Source organism: Phyllostomus discolor, chromosome 1, assembly GCF_004126475.2.
Source record: "Phyllostomus discolor isolate MPI-MPIP mPhyDis1 chromosome 1, mPhyDis1.pri.v3, whole genome shotgun sequence".
Lineage (NCBI taxonomy): Eukaryota > Metazoa > Chordata > Mammalia > Chiroptera > Phyllostomidae > Phyllostomus > Phyllostomus discolor.
The window spans coordinates 208734553-208753869 of NC_040903.2; the positions used below are offsets into that span (position 1 = coordinate 208734553).

General features: G+C 53.6%; 1 protein-coding gene across 7 annotated transcripts in view; it reads right to left on the reverse strand.

The window, feature by feature from the left end:
* The window catches only part of TTC7B (tetratricopeptide repeat domain 7B), a 215640-nt gene that overhangs the window by 179130 nt on the left and 17193 nt on the right, over nt 1-19317 (reverse strand). For all 7 annotated transcript variants that reach the window (XM_036013158.1, XM_036013163.1, XM_036013151.1 and 4 more), the window contains exons 2-3: nt 13201-13355; nt 11133-11301 (exon numbers count right to left, since the gene is read on the reverse strand). In XM_036013158.1, coding sequence (XP_035869051.1) covers nt 11133-11301; nt 13201-13355 — 324 coding nt within the window. The remainder of the gene's footprint in view (nt 1-11132; nt 11302-13200; nt 13356-19317) is intronic.

Below are 19317 nucleotides of genomic sequence, written 5' to 3' on the forward strand. Positions count from 1 at the left end.
AGGGAGGAGGAGAGGACTCCAGGCTGGATGGGAGAAGACGAGCAGCGGTGGGGAATGGGCCTGGCAGTGGTGAGGGCAGGCAGGCGTGTGGGCACGCCGGCAGGCAGCCTGGACCACAGCGTGGGCACAGAGCAGGACATGGCCTCCAAAATCTAGAGAAGTGTACGGCCACTTGGAGATTTGTATGGTTAGCAGGAGGACTCGCTAGGAGCCCCAGCTTCCACGATAAGGGAAAAGGTGCCTTCTGGGGAGGCGGGGGTTCACTCAGGATTACCACACTATGGATTTTTCCATGGTTAGGTTAGACCTCAGAACAACGGGTTCTGGCATCCAAGCCACTGCCTATTACTGCCTTCCCCACATTTTAACTTCCACCTGCTTAGGAACAGAAGTCTGCCACAAACATTCAAATGCTCGTGTATCTCATTCCCTGTGATCCCCAGGGTAAAGCTTTGTGTCACTGCCCCCTCCCTCCCTCCCCCGGCCCTTTCATGAGCTCAGAGTCCTGGCAGGCACCCTGTGTGCTGGAAGAGGTCCCTGTTACATGCTGGGGCCTTGCTTCTGGCCTTCCTCACTCTCTGTGGTCCTCTGAGTGAGCTTCAGCCACCCCTGGGTTGTATCCAAATCTGTACATAGCCAATTCCTGAATCCTGAAGCCAAAAAAAACCAATAGCCTAGAGACCCTTAGGCAGAGCAGCAGCCCCAGAACCAGAATGTCTCCCTGGACACGCCCTCTTGTGGCCACGGACGTATCATCACGTTCAGCTCCTATTCAGCATCCTGTCCTGTACTCCTTACCTGGTTTAACCATATCATTGCCTGTTCAGCGAGCTGCACAAAACATCTCAGTCACTTCCCTCCCTCAACCACCTTCCCACGCCAGCTCTCCAGCACAGACTCTCTCCATGGCTACTGCAACCAGCCAGGGCAAAGCAATCAATCTAGTTCTTCCGAATAAAGCAGACAACGTATGGAATTGTCTGCACCGGGGACGAAACAGATGAGAAGACGCACGGGATGGCACTGCACCCCAGAATTCTGCAACAGCAGGAGGCCACTAGCCCACCCGGGGGTGGAAAGAACAAAGGGAGGGGCCGGAGCCACTGGGTGGGGAACAAAGGCCAGCAGAGGCTCCCTCAGGGAAGCTGAGACCCCAGGGGAGGGTTTGTCTGACCGAGGCTGGAGCACCTGAAGAGACCACATTGCTGTCAATGGTGCTGCCTGAAGTAAAGGAGAAACAGCCCGGATTCCCTCCCCTCCTGCCCTCCTGTTTCCTGCCGGGGCTTCCTGCCGGTCCAGCCCAGGCAGAGGCAAGCTGACGTGAGCCTGCACAAGTCAGACCCCCTGGAATGCAGAACAATGGGTGGTGGGGGGGGGGGGGGTGAGGCAAAGCCAGCTCACCTCCCCAATCAGTCCCCAGCCCCATAATCTTTAATCCCTTCTAATCTGTTTTCCGCTCTGTGCAGAAAAATCTTTCTCACTTATAAACTTAATTAAGTGTTCCTGCTCAACACTGGCAATGGCTGGCAGTTTCCTGCAAAAAAAAAAAAAAAAAAAAAGCACTCGTCCACCAGGCTGACTTTGTCAATCAATTGCAAATGTAGGAAATGCTGCTTCCCTTTGACTAAACTGAGCTTACTTTATAACACGGGATGCGCTGCTACTCAAGGTATCACCATAGAAGAAATAGGGACTGCTCCTCAAAGTCGTCCACCCTAAATCCTTTCGGACCAGGACATTTTGCTGTGACCAGGAGGCTCGGGGCCCCAGTGGAAAGACGCCATGTAGAAGGAAGTGGAGAACGAAGAAAGGCTGTCAAACTCTATTCAAGGGACAGAGTAGCAAGAGACTGAATGAGTAACTAAAACAAAACAAGGCAAAACAAAACAAACAAAACAAAAAAACCTTCCTACAAAGAAAAGTGCAGGCTCAGATGGATTACCGGTGAGTCCTACCAAATGTTTCAAGAATCAGCGTCGGTCCTTCACAAACTCTTCCAAAAAGCAGAAGAGGAGGAAACACTTCACAGCTCATTGTGTGACACCAGCATTACCTGGGTACCCACACCAGAGAAAGACATCGCAAGAAAAACACACCGACCTCCATGATGAGTATAGATGTAAAAATCCTCAACAAAATACTAGCACACCAAGCCCAGCAACACTCCCAGTAAGAAGGAGTATGTACCATGACCAAGTGGGATTGATCCCAGGAATGCAAGGCCGGTTTAACATACGAACATCAAAAGATATAATACACCATAGTAGGAAAATAAAGCACAAAAATTACATGGTTATCTCAGTAGAAAAAGCATTTAACAAAATCTAACACTCTTTCATGATAAAAACACGCAAAAAAAACCCCTAGAAACATAGAAGAACTTCTTCAGCCCAATAAAGTCCCTGTTTGAAAAACCCACAGCTGACATCGTACGTACCAGTGAAAGGCTGAAAACCTTCACCCTGAGACAAAGGCCTCTGCTCTGGTCACCTCTATTCAAGGCTGTACTGCAGGTTCCGGCCAGTGCAACAAGGCAACAAAAAGAAATAAAAGGCATCCGGACTGGAGAGGAAGAAGGACAAGAATCCTATTTACAGGTGACATGATCTTATATATAGAAAACCCTAAAGAATCTACAAAAAATTATTGGAGCTAATAAGGTCAGCAAGGTTATAGGATAAAAGATCAATGTAAAAAAATCTGTCGTATTTTTTGCATACTAGCAATGAACAATTTAAAAATGAAATTAATTAAAAGATTTCACTATGATAGCACCAAAAAGAATAAAAGAAATAAATTTAACCAAAGGAATGTAAGGCTTGTACACTGAAAACTACTAAACATTCTTTAAAAGAAATGAAAGATACCCGCGTTCATGGATTAGAAGGCCTAATACTGTTGAGATGGCTGAACTCTCCAAACTGATCTACAGATTTACCATAATCCTTATCAAATGTCCAGCAAGCTTATTTTTTGCAGTAATTGACCATTCTATACTAAAATTTATATGGAAACATAAGGGACCCAATACAAGCCAAAACAATCTTTTTTAAAAAAGAACAAAGCTGGAGGACTCACCCTTCCTGATCTCAAAATTCACTACAAAGCCACGGCGACAAGAACAGCAGGGTGTTAGCGCAAGGTGGGCACACGGGCCAATGGGACAGAACCAAGAGTCTGGAAATGACTCTCTCATCCATATTCGTGTTTGACTGACTTGACAAAGGTGTCAAGACAATTCAATGGGGAAAAACAGTCTTCCCCACAAACGGTGCTGGGATAACTGAATACCCACATGCACAAGAACGGAGTGGGGCCCCTCCCCCACACTATATGCAAAAATGAACTTAAAGGAGACACAGACCTAAATGTAAGAGTTAAAACTATAAAACTCAAAGAAAACAGGAATAAATCTTTGTGACCTTGATTAGGTAATAATTTCCTAGATACAATACCAAAAGCACCAAAGCAATAAAAGAAAAAAAACTGAAAAACGGAATAAATTGAAATGAAAAATTATTGTGTTTCAAAGGACACCATCAAGAAAGTAAAAAGAAAACTCACAGAATGAGAGAAAATATTTTTAAAAACATGTGTCTATAAAGGGACTTGTATCTAGATTCTATAAAGAACTAGTCTAACTCAGTAACAGAAAACAAATCACCCAACTAAAACAGTGGGCACAAGATCTGAACAGACATTTCTCCAGGAAGACACAGAAACAGCCAATAAGCACATGAAAAACCGTTCGACACCACCAGTCATTGGGGAAATACCAATAAGAACCGCGATGAGACAGACACCACTTCGCACACACTAGGATGACAGTGTTCGAAAGATCAAATTCAGTTCAGTGTTGACAAGGTGGTGGAGAAACCAGAACCTTCAGAGTCGCGCAGCCACTTTGGAAAACAGCCTGTCGCTCCTCAGAAAGTTAAACACAGAGTTATCACGTGACCCAGTAATTCCCGGAGTACACAACGGAGTTGTACACAACGGAGAGTAACGGAAGCACATATCAACGCCAAATTTCATGCACAAATATTCACAGCAGCGTGACTGATAATTGCCAGAAAGTGGAAACAGCCCCATTCCCACCACCTGGTGCAGGTCCTAATAAAATGGGGCATATCTGCATGGTGGAATATTACTCAGCCATGAACAGGAAAGAGACAGGCTGCAACACGGGGGAAGCCTGAACACATGGTGCTAAGTGGCAGCAGCCAGACAGAAAACGTCACGGACTCTGCGACTCCATCTACACGGCGCGTCTAGAGCGGCAGACCCACAGAGACAGAAAGGAGCTCAGCGGGTGGCCGTGGCTGGGCACTCATCGGGTGATGGGAGGGACTGCTACGGAGCACGGCTTGTCTCTGGGGCGATGAGAATGCTCTAAAACTGATCACGGCGACGGCTGCACAGCTCTGAAGATGCTGAAAACCACAGAACTGTACACTGTAAAGGGTTTTACTTTATGATAGGTGAATATCTCAATAAAGCTTTTTTTAAAAAAAGCTTTAGAGCCCAGGCTGATGTGGCTCAGTGGACTGAGTGCTGGCCTGCGAACCGAGAGGCTGGATTCCCCCAGTCAGGGCACATGCCTGAGTCGTGAGCGAGGTCCTCTGTGCGGGTGCACGAGAGGCAACCGATAGGTATTTCTCATGCACATCAATGTTTTTCTCCCTCTCTTTTCCTTCTCTCTAAAAGTAAGTCAAATCTTTTTTTTTTTTTTAAAAAGCTAGAGTATATTGGTAACACGAAAAACTGAAATAACACATTTGTTCCGTGGGTAACTGACTCAAAAATACCCACAAGGCACACCGCTGTGCAGTCATGACAGTGGTTCCAAAAGTCCCTCCTGACGTGGAAAAGTAACCGTGCACACATATGCACACACGCAGCGAAGAAGTAGAGCACAAAAACAGTACGCATAGAATAACTCTAACCATGTATAAAATATTATACAAATGTCTTTCTGTTTATAAATTAAACATATAGATATATTTAGATATATAAATATATTTATATATAATTTAAATAGAGATGTATATTTATATATTTAAAATATAATTTAAATATATAAAGATATATATAGACATACACAGATGGTACACAGAGATATTTATAACTATCTGTATCTTCAAAAGTGGTTAACTAGCTCAAATGGCAGCGTGGAGGCTGATTTTATTTCCTGCTTTATGTTTTTCTTCATCTTCCAAATGGCCCATACTCAACAAAAAACTGAAGGATAAAGGCTCCCTTTCGCATCAGAGGGATGCCATTTGGCGTCGGCGGGAATGACAGGCGGCTGGCCCCACACACGGTGCCAGGACAGCACACAGGTGCTCCACCGCTAGGCAGAGCGGATCTGCAGGGCAGCCTGGGAACCCTTCCCCCTCCGCCCCCCAGAGACCCCGCCCCTGAGGAGCCCTCCGGGGGAAAGCATCAGGAACAGGCCCCAGAGCCCGGGCTGGGAGGCGCTGGTCGCAGCAGCCTCACGGGCCACGGTGAAAAGCTGACAAGAACCTACATGCCCAAAAACAGGGGCTTTGAGTTCACCGTCACAGCTCATCCACACAATGAAATGCTGCACCGCTGCCGCTGGAACGATGCGCAAATGTGTCTTTTGTCATGGAAAGTGTTATGAGCTATAGTGAAGTGGGAAAAGCAGGTCGCAAAGCAGCATATGCAGTATAATCACATTTTTATTTTAAAAATTCACACATGGGGCCAGCATAGAGAAATACACTAAATTGTGAACAGAGGTTTCCTGGTGTCTGTGGCCCTACAGTAACTTCTTACCCATGAACTGTCACTACATCTTATGTGTGTCACTCCCGCTCACCCTGGACACCGCTCTCTTCCTCTTTCTGTGAGCTGAGACATCCCAGCGACCCAGCTTCGATTGCACAGACGGGACTGCGCCCGGCAGGTGCGGGAGGGGGCGGAGCCTCAGAGAGCACAGCCGCCCGCCAGCCTGGACCAGGCGGACAGCTGCCAGGCCCCCTCACACTGCAGCCTGTGCCCTCTGGTCTCTGTCACAATGGGGTGCACGCCAAGGCACGTACGGAGGCTGCCTCTAGGAAGGCAAGCCACTTCCAGCTGCCACTGTCCTAGCTGAGGAAGTTACCCCACGTCCTGTAGACCTAGGTCCCCAGACAGACAGTGGCCTTGTGTCCAACGCTCCCAAGCCAAGCCTCCTCGTTTGGGAAAGAACGTCTGTGGCCACTCGGTATCTGAAGGTTCCCTTTGCTGTCTCCCTCTGCACCCCAGGGCAAAGGTCTCTCCTCACCTGGCTGACCCAGTACCGCTGGAAGCTAGAGCTTCTCCTTTCTTCTATTCTCATTCTCTGTTTCTCCACTTAAGTCTAAGAGACGGGAGGGAGGAGCTGGGGGCTGGAGGGGGCAGGGACTGAGATCCACATAGGAGCTCCCCGGGGATCAACAGGGTCTGAAACGTGCCACCTTTAGGACAGGGACCCATGCCACGTGCTGTCCCAGGGAGATGCCATCATGCTCCTACAGGTGTTCCTCGATTGGCAGAGGTGACTCTGAATCATCGAAGTATGCTCAGAATGTCATCTACAGACAAAAACCCCCCCACCCACATCTGACCATGACAGGCAAAAGCGAGGACACCCAGAACCCCCTGAATCACACCACGGGCATCGCAGCAGGAACCCGAGCAGGGGAAGTTTTACACGTTCCATTCAATAGTCGAGCCCCCCTTAGACGTGCTAGGTTCTGAGGATCACAAACGGACAAAACAGAGCCTTCTCCTTTGCGGGGTGGGGGGCGCCAACCTGTGGTCCACAGGCCACGTGCGGCTCAGGATGGCTGCGAATGCGGCCCGACACAAAATGTAAAGTTACTGAAACCATTATGAGACTTTTCTGTGACTATGCGTCACCATGTACTTAACGTCTGGCCCGAGACAAGTCTTCCTCCTCCGGTGTGGTGCACAGACTCCAAAAGGTGGGACGCCCTGCATCTGGAGGAGCTCGCTCACCAGCGGGTATGTCTGATAACGGCACCCCTCCTTCTCCGATGAGTCCCAAGTACCGCCGCTCTGGGCTACACTGGTCCTGAGCGTGACTGACTCTGAACGGGGGAGTCCCAGGGGGCTCCAGAGAAGACGGAACACGTTGACCTTGAGGGACACAACTTACAGGAAGATGCCCGGCCAAGGGCAAGGAGTTCCGGTGCAGAAACAGGGGGGCAGAGCTGAGAAGAGGGGGGTAGGTGCAAATCTAGGGTGTCCTCCAGGGACCCGACTGCCTTCTGCCCGAGGAGACCTGACCTGGCCCCAGCCAGCCAGCTCGGACCGACAGGCCAATGGAGCACGTGACCGGAACATGCACCCTGGAGGGGCTGAACCCTCTTCAGACCCAGTCGGCCCCCGCCTGCCGCCCCGCAGGAGAGCACGGGCCCTGGGTCCACCTCGGAGGCCAGTCCTGCCCCTGCCCCTTCCCAGCTGCAGCGCCCTCAGCAGCTCACCCACTCTCCCTGCACTCGGTGTCCTCATCTATAAAATGGAAAGAAGAGCAGCGCCCACCTCGCAGGGTGCTTGTGAAAATCGGCTGAGACACCCAAGTGAAGGGCACAGCGCCGGGCACACAGGAGGCCCTGGCGTCATTCCCAGCGACCTTACCAGTCTCGCTTCCTCTGACTGTCACGTAGGGAACTGGAGGACGAACGAGGCAGAAGAGCCCTAACGTGGGGTTGGCCCACGGGAGATTCCCCGTGACTGAATGATGGTGGCTTCTGCTTCCCAAGAAGCCAGGCTCACCACCTGGCAGGGGGAGGAGCTCCCGGGCATGGCTGGAAGAACCAGTCTGGCTGAGAGCCCTGGGTGAGTCAGGCCTCGGGAGACCGTGGAAATGCCTAGGCGACCCACGAGCACGTGCAGGTCAAGGCTACCGCCCACAGCAGCACACAGGTGGCCCAGGGGAGGGAGGTGGGCTGGGGGGGGGGCAGGGTGTGGCCATCCAAGGGGCAGCTGCGCTCAGCTCCAGCCTGGTCTCACCCTGGGAGAATGGAGGGACAGCTCTTCCCCCCTTTCCCAAGAAGACAGAAAGCCAAATTGTTAACTGTTCCCAGTTTGGAAACGTTAGCCGCCATTTAACTCGGAAGCGCTGGCAACCCCGAGCAGACTGCACGGGCGCCGCCCCAGGTGCCTGCAGGCCGGCGCTTCACGGCTGGTGCCAGAAGAGCACCCGTGTTGTGCCGTGTCTAATGCGCACGGTCTCGCCCAGATTTTTTAAGGAAAAGGTAAGGATGCGCATTATACACGGGTAGTGCTAATTCTGTACCTATGTAAATGTTTTTAATTCTTCTGTTTATGCCTATGCGTTAAAAGTGTAACTCTAGAAAGCAATAACAATATGTGTATGCAAAATAATACCCTGAAATACAATAATCAGTTTTCTTTCTAAATATAAATAAATAATTGAGCTCTGGCTGGCGTAGCTGAGTGGATTGAGTGTTGGCTACGAACCAAAGTATCGCAGGTTCGATTCCCAGTCAGGGCACATGCCTGGGTTGCAGGCCACGGCCCCCAGCAACCGCACATTGATGTTTCTCTTTCTCTCTTTTTTCTCCCTCCCTTCCCTCTCTAAAAATAAATATAAATAAATAAATCTTTAAAAATAATAATAAATAAATAAATAATTGAATGAAAAAATTAAAATTAAAGATTTTTTTCCCTGAAAATTTGGGCCAAAAACATGGGTGTGCATTACACATGGGAGCACATTGATACACGCAAAATGTGGTACTTTGGACACTAACATTCATCAGATCTTTGTTGGCAATCACCCTTTAAAAATTCTCAAGGGCCTGCTGAAAAAAGGAAAACCAAAGTTATTCTGACACAGAGCTCGGCCAAGAGCCTCTGGAGCTCCTCAGAGAGCTGGCCTATCTGTGGGCATTTCTGTGAATGGGAGGGGCAATTTTCTGTTATTTTAAGTCACTTCTGGTGCCCCCCCCACCAGACACTTACCTTTTAAGCTAACTTTTACGTCATGTTCGCTATGTGCCAGGTACTGTTCTACGCATTCAACATACACCGTCTCACGTAATCTTTACGACAACCCAACAAGAGCCTGAGATGGGGAGACGGAGGTGCAGAGACGTTGAGAGCTTGTTCGAGGTCCCACAGCCAGTACCCGGCGGAGGTGGGAGTGGGGCCTGGCGGGCGACTCGGCACCGGGACTCATAACCATCAGTGCACACGGCCTCTCACCTGGCCCGCCCAGGCCCTCGCAGCCGGGGTCCTGGGGGCTGCAGGCCACTTCCTCCAGGCAAAAGTGACCCTTCCCTCTCCCTGTGTGGGTGTGATTCCACGTGTGTCTACAGAAGTTGGAAACCAGCCAGGGCCGGGTCTCCCATGAGCCAGCCAGTGTGCCCCAAGAGCCAGGTGCCTCAGCCCCATGGCTGGGGACCTGCTGCTAACCACGTATCACCCAGGGACAGACTCAGGGCCCAGGCCTCCTGTGTCCCCTGCCCCCTTTGCACGGCAGCCGTAAGAGGAGGCTGGCAGTGCCATCTGTAGACAGGCTGTCTCAGGGCCAATACTAAGACCTGAGCTCTCCATGCTGAGCGGTCCTAGAGCCGTCCCCCAGCCCTCACTAGCAAACTGACTTCTGGCTATGATCTACCAGGTCTCACGTCAATCAGGTGACTGGAAACTGCCAGAGGAAGCTCTGCTGTCTTTGCAGGATATCATTCCTGGCCCAAAATCATACACATACACACACACACAGCTCCCATGAGCCCAAGGCATGGGAGATGGTCCGCTGAGTGTCAGCAGGAGTAGAGGGCAGCCGTGTGGCACAGGCCCCAGCACACCGCATGGCTCGGACAGAGGCAGACACGGGCCAGGCGCTCTCAGGGCCCCGGAGACAGCCTGAAAGGACTGTGCCTGTGAAACCGCCAGCACGCCCTGTCAAGAGTGACAGCATCTTTTCACAGTCCACGGGAACATGACAAGATTAATGAGACGAACCTGGCAGCACTCGGGGTTCCCCAGGCAACTGGGGGACTATGTTGCAGCCACCACAAAGCTCTCCAGTGTGCCTTGAGCTGGGTCTTTGTTCACCGCTGCATGGGACGCCAAGTGAGACAGCCGGCACTACGCAAGTGGCCGGCTCACCGCTGTTCCGGAGGGTCAGCCCCGCCCCCCGAGGCCCCTGGCCTCTGGGCCAGCCGCAGTCAGTCACGATGCCTGGTTTGGGCATGAGGTGGCAGGAAGGAAGGAGCTGTTTCCGATGGTCCACTTCTTACAGTGGCCTTTAGAAAAGTCTGAAGTGTCTCTCCTCCAGGAAGCCTTCCGGCCCTGCTGACCTGCAGTGACCTCCCCTCAGAAAAGCTGTCACCTGTGCCCAGCTTTTACCACTTGCTCCCGTGTTTGGGGCTGACACTCTAAAATACCGTTCAGTAAGCATTTAGTAAGTGCCGGGTACTGTGCTGAGTGCCCTGCAGACGTGATTTGACGTAACCTTCACGACTCCATGAGGGGACCGTGATTGCACCCAGGTCACAGAGGAGGCAGTGGCAACCTGAAGAAGTCAAACAACACGTGTGCCCTGCCCCTCTGTCATTTCTCTTTCTAGGGGGCTGCATTCTCTCCCATTAGGTCACAAATCCCTCCGTCACAGCCAGGGTGGCAGCCACCCTTCCTTCCCTGCCCCGAGCCCTGGGCACACGGTTCAGCACTGATGGCCGACATCCACTCAGCCCTGCATGAACACAGGGGTGGCAGCAATGAACAGAAATGTGGTCAGACATGTGGCCAAGTGGCCACATAAAAAGAATCCCTGCAAATGTTCTGCCGCATGTTAAACACCAAGAAAAGTCCCTGCTTAGGTTGCACATTAATTATCAGGAAACTTCTCTGAAATGTTTTCCCTTCACCTCCTCCACTGATAACTGAAGACTTCGGGCTCTGAAGACACCACGTGTGGCTGGCTTCAAATGATCCCATGCCAGCAGGGGGCCCACCCCGGGGACCTTGCTGGGGGCCGCCGGAGTCGATCACCAGCCAAGGGCAAGGGGTCAACCTGCAGCCTCTGCTGGCTCCGAGTGGCACAACCCCCGGGGCTGCCCCCCGGGGGCAGACGACGCAGCTCTCACCTTTGGTGGCGTAGGCCTCCGCCATCAGCCGCAGCCGGTATGGAGGGACGGCCGCCAGCGGCAGGTCTTCCAGGCCCACGCGCGCGTAAATGTTGAGCGCTTCCTTGTAATCTCCTTCCACGTAGTTCAGCTTGGCCAGGATCAGATTGGACTCTTGCAGCAACTCTGACTAGAAGGAAAAGGAGAGGAAACTCGTTTTTCCTACCACGGGATGGGGGATGCTGCCTGGGGGGCCCGGCCACCTGCGGCCAAGCCCGGCGCCCCACGTGGAACTGGCGCGCGTGCCTGATCACAGCGAGGTTGCTCACGGCAGCCCCAGAGTGGGAACAACCGAAACCTCCGCCCACTGAAGACGCACGAGCAAGACGCGGTGGAGCCGCGCGGCGGAATATTACTCCGCCACAGCGGGGAAGGAAACTCGGAGACAGCGCCGCAGGGGCGGACCTCGAGAACGCTCGGCCCGGTGAAAAGGCCAGGCACAGAGGGCTGGTGAGCACGGAGTGGCCAGAACGCTCGAATCCAGGGGCAGCATGGGGGCCCGGGATGGGCGGGTGGGAGAGGGAGGAGCCTGTTAACAGTTGGGGGTTTACGTGGGGGATGAAGAAAATGGTCTAAAATCCAGGTGAAGGCTGCGCAACTCATTGAATAGTCTAAAACCCACCGAATCGTACACTTTCATGGGTAGATTATGTGGCACGTGAATTATATTTCAATAAAGCTGTGGCGAAAGAAAACAAAAAAAACCCAAGGCTCCCCTCAGGCGTCTGGGCTGGGCTCGGCTGGGGTGAAAATAGAAGGAATGCTTTATGGACAAAACCTGTAAGTGCTTGTCTCAAAAGGGAAGCTTCCACAGGCACCCTAGGGGGTGGTGCCCACTGCGCTCACTGGGAGTGTATCCCAAATTACCCGAGGAGAGGGTCTTTCTCAACGGGGGCAAAAACCAGGGCTGCTTTCTTTCCAGGGGCGAGCTGCTCTCCCTGGGTCATCCCATCGCGCTAAGGTGACCGGCCCTGGGTCCCCTCCCCAGAGGCCACCAGCTCCAACTGTCCCCCTGATGGTCAGCTTCCCCAGGCCACACCCAGCAGCCTCAGACTCCTGGCTGCCCCTGCCCCCACTCCTAGCAGGGGCAGGAGAGGCCGCCCGGGCTTCTATATAAGGAAACAGATTCATCACCCTCTCCCAGGCCTTCTCCTCGGAACCTAAGCCACACAAGGCCGGATGTTTCAGCTCACAGGCGCACAGGTCCTGTGACCCAGAGCTGCGACAGGAGGGACGGCACACAGGGAGGCAGGCAGGGCGCGGCTGGGCGGCTGTCTCGGCCCCCTCTTGAAGGCGGCAGTGACCACAGGCAGTGCTAGTGAGGATGGTGGGGAGGGGGCACGGCAAGGGGAGGTGAGATGGAAGGGGGTCGGCAGGAAGCGAGAGAGACCAGAGCAGGAGACGCACTCGGAATATAAACAGGGCAGCTGCACGGATGGGTGGCACCCCGGCTTTCCTGTGCCTGGGGGGCAGGGGCGGGGGCGGGGGGAGGGGGGAGGCCACCAGGGTCATCACCCTGCAGGGGAAGTTCCCGTCCCAGTCCCCTTTCACACCAGGGTACGGGTCTGCCGTCACCGGTGTGACACCCACACTGCTCTGGGCCACAGTGGCCTGGGACATTTGGGGACCACAGGTTTCAGCAGGAGATGGTGCAGTGAGTGGCACCCCGTGCCACCCCCTCTTTCCTGCAGTGGGACAGGGTGTGAGGCCAAGCTCTGGGTCACACATGACCTCTGCTTATTCCAAGCACCTGGGGAAGGTTAGTGCCACTTTTCAAAGTAAGAGATCGCTGAAGGCTCTCAACAGGGAGACTCGGCTGAGCCGGAAGCCCCCACGAGGTGTTCGGCCAGCCTGGGGGCTGGTCCGTGGATCGCACAGGGAACCGCCCGAGTCCAAGAAGACCAGCATGGCAGTGGGATGCCCTCCAAACACTGCTCAGGCATCCCTGGGCATCGCCCACAACCACGCCACTCAGACGAGGGGGCCAGCAACTCCCCAGGAGCCCCCTCAGCCCAGGGGCCCACGGTACCTTGAGGTTCCCTCGGTCCAGGGCGGCGGTCAGATGCTTGCGGACCTCGGTCAGCTGGGGCCTGGGGCCGCGGGGGCTGGCGCCCTGCCGCAGCGGGTGCTCCTTCAGGTACTGCTCCAGCTTCGACTCCCCGAGGAGCAGCTCCGCCATGTCATCTACGAAGGGCAACGTGAGACGGTCAACGGGGGCTAGGGCTGGTTTCTGCACTGGGACCCGCCCCCTCACTGCGCGCCCCCAGCCAGGCCCTTCCGGGACGTTGTAGCCTCCGGTGGGGTCCAGGGGGCACCGTCTCACACTGCGGTCGTTCATCAGCAAAGAATGTTCCAGAACATTCAAACCCACTCAGACAAGTGGTGGCTCAAGCACTCTCATCCTCTGTCATGTAATCACTGAATCGAGAGAGACGGATACACAATAACCCGGAGCGAGCTGTAGTTCAGTAGAAAAAAAACACAAAGTTGCCTTGTGATTTACTCAGTGTGATCTTCACAAGACACACACAAAACCCAGGACTGTGTCTTTTCCGAGAGTCATGCCGGGGAGCCCCTCGCCCTTCTGTGCTCCACGACCTTCAGCACGGATAGGAGCCGGCAGAATGTCTTGTACAGTTAGATTCTTAAAACGAGATTGTGTCTAAACGCCCTGAATGCAGGCGGTCTGGCTGTGTCTGAAAGTCAAGGCCGTGCAGACGCGGGTGCCGGGGGTGGCGGCGTGGGGCCTTTATTCCTGAGCGCACAGCACTCGCAGCCACGACTCTCGATGTCGCCGCTGGCTGGCTAACGGGGCGAAAGGCTCCCTCCAGCAGCAGCTCTTTGGAAACCAGGCTGCTCCGGACAAACCCAAACAATTCACACGCCAGCCTGAGCTGTGATGGCACAGAACGTAATTGTACTGAATGTGAGGGCAGCTTTAAAAGGTCTGGAGGGGGACGCCTCAGACCCACGTTAGCAGTTCCCACTGTGATGCAGGAAAAAGAACCTCAGCTGGGGTTAGTGGCCAGTAAGGATCTTCTGGTCCTGGGGGGGAACAACAACAACCACAGGTGTGTCTATCACTTGTGCAATCTAAAGTTAACTGAGATTCGGGGCAGGGGGCAGGTCCACCAGAGGCCAAGAGCTGCAACGAGAGCCTTTCCAAGTCCCCTGGTCAGCGACCCAAGGCTGCCGAAAGTACATTCAATAGTTTTTAGCGGCGCCTCTGTCTGTGTATTGGGAAGCCAAAAATAACCCTTTAGAGATAAGACCTAGGGTCCTGGGTGATGCTGAACAACACCAAAACCTGGAAGAGTTAAGTTGCCGAACGCAAGAACTCTTTAGCTGCCCAAGAAGAAAAGGCAGAAAAGAAATTGCCGAGAACATCAGGCAGGACCCACAGCAGAGTCGGCCGCCAGAAGACAAGGAAGCCATGTCCGCAGAGGACAGGGGGACACGAAGTGCAGCCTGGGTGGACTGGACCCAGCAGGACACCAGTCAGGCTCGAAGGCGATGAGCGGCCTCCTCCCGGAAGAACTGCAATCCAGCTGAGAAAGAAGTCTCGGGCTCAGGGGTGGAGGGCGGCAGGCAAAGCCTGCTGGTGAGTTTCAGGGTGCTCCCACACACAGGAGCACCAACTGCTTCCAAGCAGCACTGCTGCGGACAGAATCTGACTGTTACAAACCAACACAATGCAAAGACAACAACATATCAGAGACTGGGAGGAGCCTCCAAGGGCCATGTCCTCATCTTTCAAAACCCTGGAATATGGGTTAAAAGAAACACACACGACACCAATACTTTTTAAAGATTTTTATTTATTTAGAGAGGGAAGGGAGGGAGATAGAGAAAGAGAAACATCAATGTGCGGTTGCTGGGGGTTATGGCCTGCAACCCAGGCATGTGCCCTGGCTGGGAATCGAACCTGCGACACTTTGGTTCACAGCCCGCGCTTAATCCACTGAGCTACGCCAGCCAGGGCCAGACACCAATACTTTTAAAACTTGATTGGACTCTTCTAAGAAGAGATGTCTCGTGGTGAAATGTTTGTTTGGAGCTTGACAATTCCTTCAGGTTCTCTTTTTTCCCACAAATAATTACTAATGCCTTTTTTTTTTTTTTAAATAGAGTGCTATACTGTTCAATTGAAATATTTTCAAGCCGCATGTTATTTTAAAAATTTTAGTAGTTATATTAAAAGTAAACAGTTGAAATTAATTTTAATAATATAGTTCACGTAACTGAATATATTCAAAATATTATCAGTTTTAACGAGTAATCGATATTTCTAAATTACTGCAATATTTGCATTCTTTTCTCATGTTGAGTTTTCCAAACCCAGTGTGGACTGCACACCCACAGCCCAGCTCGATTCGAACCTGCCGCTCTGCAGGTGGTCGAGAGCTGTCGTGTCGGACGGGAGCAAGACCACTGCGGAGAGAGGTATGGCGGCTCGCCTTTCTATCTGCCCCTGTCCCTAGAAAGACACCGAGAATCTTACATTGGAGTAAAAGACAGAAACTTCTGAATGACAGGACTCGGGATATTTTTAAAATCCTCATCTTTCTAGCCAGAATTACTTTTATTGAGGGGAACCATTCTATATTACTGTCAGAAAAGAACTCTAAGTCTTCTTTGAAAACAGGGACTTTACCAGTGGTAACCTCTGACTAGAAAAATGACCAGTGTGCACTGAATTTCTTTCCTGTGTTGTTAATTTCCAAAAAATAAAATAACATACAACGGGTTCACAGTCCTAGATTTAAATTCCAGTGTGGCGCTCTGCGACTTGGGCCCTCAGGTTTAACCTCAGCGCTTGGGGGCAAGTCTAGGGAAGCCCCCCTGTGCGCCGGAGCTGAGGGTTCCTCTCTCCCCTCATCCCACGCCACTCCCTGTCAGTCCCCGTTTTCCCCGTATCCCGCTCTGGTCTCCGCCCTGCTGCTGCAAACTCCTGCGGCCCTGCACCTGAGCGTGGCTGCCCTGAGCAGAATCCCCCGGCAGGCAAGCAGAAAGGACAATAGACCAGGACCCCTGCTACCTGCGGCCTCTCTCCAGCTGTGGGGTGGGCGCACGTTATTCACCCTCTTCGTGCGTCAACACCCCCACTGATAAAACGGGGACAGTACCACGACTGCGGCAGGAGTGTGGACGGGAGCTAACGAGTTCCAGGGGGGGAAACGCCGTGTCTGGAATGACCGCACCTCCCTAGGGGGCCTTAAAGAATGTGGACTGGCCAGCAGGAGAGGGAAGGGCGCACCAGGCTGAGGGAGGAGTGTGGTGGTGTAAGAAAGGTGCGAAGGCACGGGAAACACACGGAACCCAGTGGCGGAGAACAGGGTGCGCGTGAGGGAAGCAGAGACCAGAGACTGAGCTGGGAGCAGAGGGTGGGGACTCGCTGGGTCCTGTGTCCCCGTCCCACCCACCCCCGACTCAGCGCAGCCCCACAGGGTGAGGTCCACAAGCCTCGATGTGGAAAACAGGTCCTGGCGAAGTTCTCTGCATGCGCCAGCCCAGCTCACCCCTGGAGCGTCCGGAATGCTTCAGAACTCGGGGAACACCACTCGCCGTCACTTGTTCCATACCTACTAGTCCTCCCAGCACTGATCTCCCCAACATGCCCCCTCCCAAGCCACCCCCAGCCGCCCCAAGAACCTCCATCACCCCAAACCAGGCAACTGTCTGTCTGCCCGTTTTAGACCGCACCGAGAGGCTCTGCAGGAGAGCCGGTGTGCGTGTTTCCACGGCACGGACTCGGTGCTCGGTGGATGGCGAGGTCGGTCGAGGACAGGCCGGGGCATTGGGCCGCATCCTCCAGCGCTAGGCCTGACCCCACCTGTGGCAGAACCTGCCAGTCGTTCTGGATATTCGTGCTCCCCTCCTTCCTGGAGCAGCAGAAGCCCCAAGTCTTACTGGCGCACACGGCTGCCCAGGTAAAGACCACACCTTCCAGGCTCCCTGGGAGCCAGGTGCTGCATGTGACTAAGTTACAGCCCACAGGCTGTGAGCAGGAGCGTCACACGCAGCTTCCCGGCTGTGCCCTCAGAGGGAATGCGCTTGCCCTCCGGGGCCTCCTCACCCCACCACCAGCTGGAACACAGCGTGCTGGGGGGCATGGCGCATCTGTCCTGGACCACGAGACGGAGGCCATCCACTGAGGACGGCAGAGCCGCCGCCAGGAGGAGACTCGGCCGCCTGCACCCGGGAGCCGCCACCAGGCCCTGGCCTGCTGCTGCTGCTGCTGCTCAGTTATTCCACAAGACAGGAACATTAGCTTCCCCTCCCTTGTTCTCGTCCAAGTCACTGTTACTCCGACCTTTGTTCCAGTGGCCAAACTGGTACCCTAAGTGGACCTCCCGAACACGAAACAGGCTCCAGGCCGGGAACCACCGGCTGAGAACACCTTCCCGACACCCACCCCCACGTTCATGGTTTCCCCGCAGACTCCACAAAAGCTGGCCGGGGCCAGGGCAGCCAGAGCCCCCACTCCTTGCCTGTCCCGCTCGCTGGCTTCACATCCAGGCTCGCAAACAGGCCTCTTGCAGCGCAGGGCGGTGTAGTTGAAGGAGTGTGAAACCCACTACCGTCGCATTATGTGGGGTTTACATCCTTTTACTATTTATTTTCTAAGTCCTCTCTGAGGATATGTTTTTTTATTGGTTTTAGAGAAAGAGGAAGTGAGAGGAGAACATTGATGTGAGAGAGAAACATCGACTGGTTGCCTCCCGCACACGCCCCGACCAGGGATTGAACCCGCAACCTGGGTATGTGCCCTGGCCAGGATTCGAACCCGCAAACTGTTGGGGTACAGGGTGATGCTCCAACCAAGTTAGCCACCTGGCCAGGGTGGGCTTTACGTCCTTTTAGCTAAATGACCTCCTGACCCTGGGGGGATGCACTAGAGTCTGGCTACCCAGGTGTGGAGGAAGCCGAAAGCTGTCAGGACAACTGGGCGGGCTCTGGGGAAGCCTCAGTCGGGAGGAGGAGGATTCCCCCCCGAATTAGGAGACACAGTCCCTTTCCTCATGGGGGGTCTAGTCCTCCAGGCCCAACGAACACATGTGGCTCTAATGACGGCGCATGTAGTCCTGGGTGGGTGCAGGAGGAGGCGAGGCCTCTGCCAAGAACACGACAGGTGAGTGTCTACAAGGTGGAAAGTGTGGGGAAGGCATTCCAGCAAGAGGGAACAGAATGTGCAAAGGTCTGGCCCAGCTTGGTGGTTTGGGGGAGCTCCTAAGGGGTTTGTTGGAGCTGGACCACGAGGGCGGGGAGAGGAAGGGGGGATGGAGGTGGGCGTTCCCCGCCAGGTGGGCAAGGACCAGCTCCCCGTTTCTGGAAGGAGCCACACACTCTGGGCCAAGAGCTTACAACCTAATTTAAAATTCAGCGTGGTGCCTACAAAATCATTTCTGAAGCTTTTAAAGAAATTCCAGGCCCCAATTAATCTCTCAGGCAAACTGTGTTTCCTTTGCTCTCCTTGGAAAAGCTGAATTCCCTGCTACGCACCCTCCCACCCCCAGGGCATAGATCTTAAACCATCAAGGAGCTCGCGCCAGAGCAATTCTGCAGGGGCTGCGAGACTCGGTCCTGATTGAGAAGGTGGCTCGGTGGCCCGCCCGACACCCCATGACCCCAGCTACACCTGCCCAGGACCCCACGGACTCCCGTGCAGAGTCCACCAGGAACAAAGGAAAAAGACGTCACCTCACCAGCTGTTCTCACCCAACGCTGCGCCTGGCTACCTGCTAGGACCGTGAGCCCCAAGGGGAAAAAGACACCTTGGGGCACACAGGAAAATTAATTTCAGAAAGATGAAAGAGTTAAATATAAAATAACTCTTGGCTTCCAGCCATGGTGGACCAAATTTAACCTCCCCCCGGAAACAACCACAAAACCATGACAGGATATATTTCTAAATAAAAACCATTTTCAAGACCTCGGACATCAGACAACAGAGGAAAGCCATCCCTGAGAACTGGGTAAGAAACGAGGTCAGCCCCAGGACGGCCTCGGGGGTTTCCGGTGCCCCTGGGGGGGAGAGGGGGGGACAGGGGACGCTCACACCGGAAATCTGCTTCAGGAAAGACCGCAGTCTCCGTCTCTCCTCGCTCTGTGCCTGCTCACTCACCGGGCACAGAGCAGAGCGCAG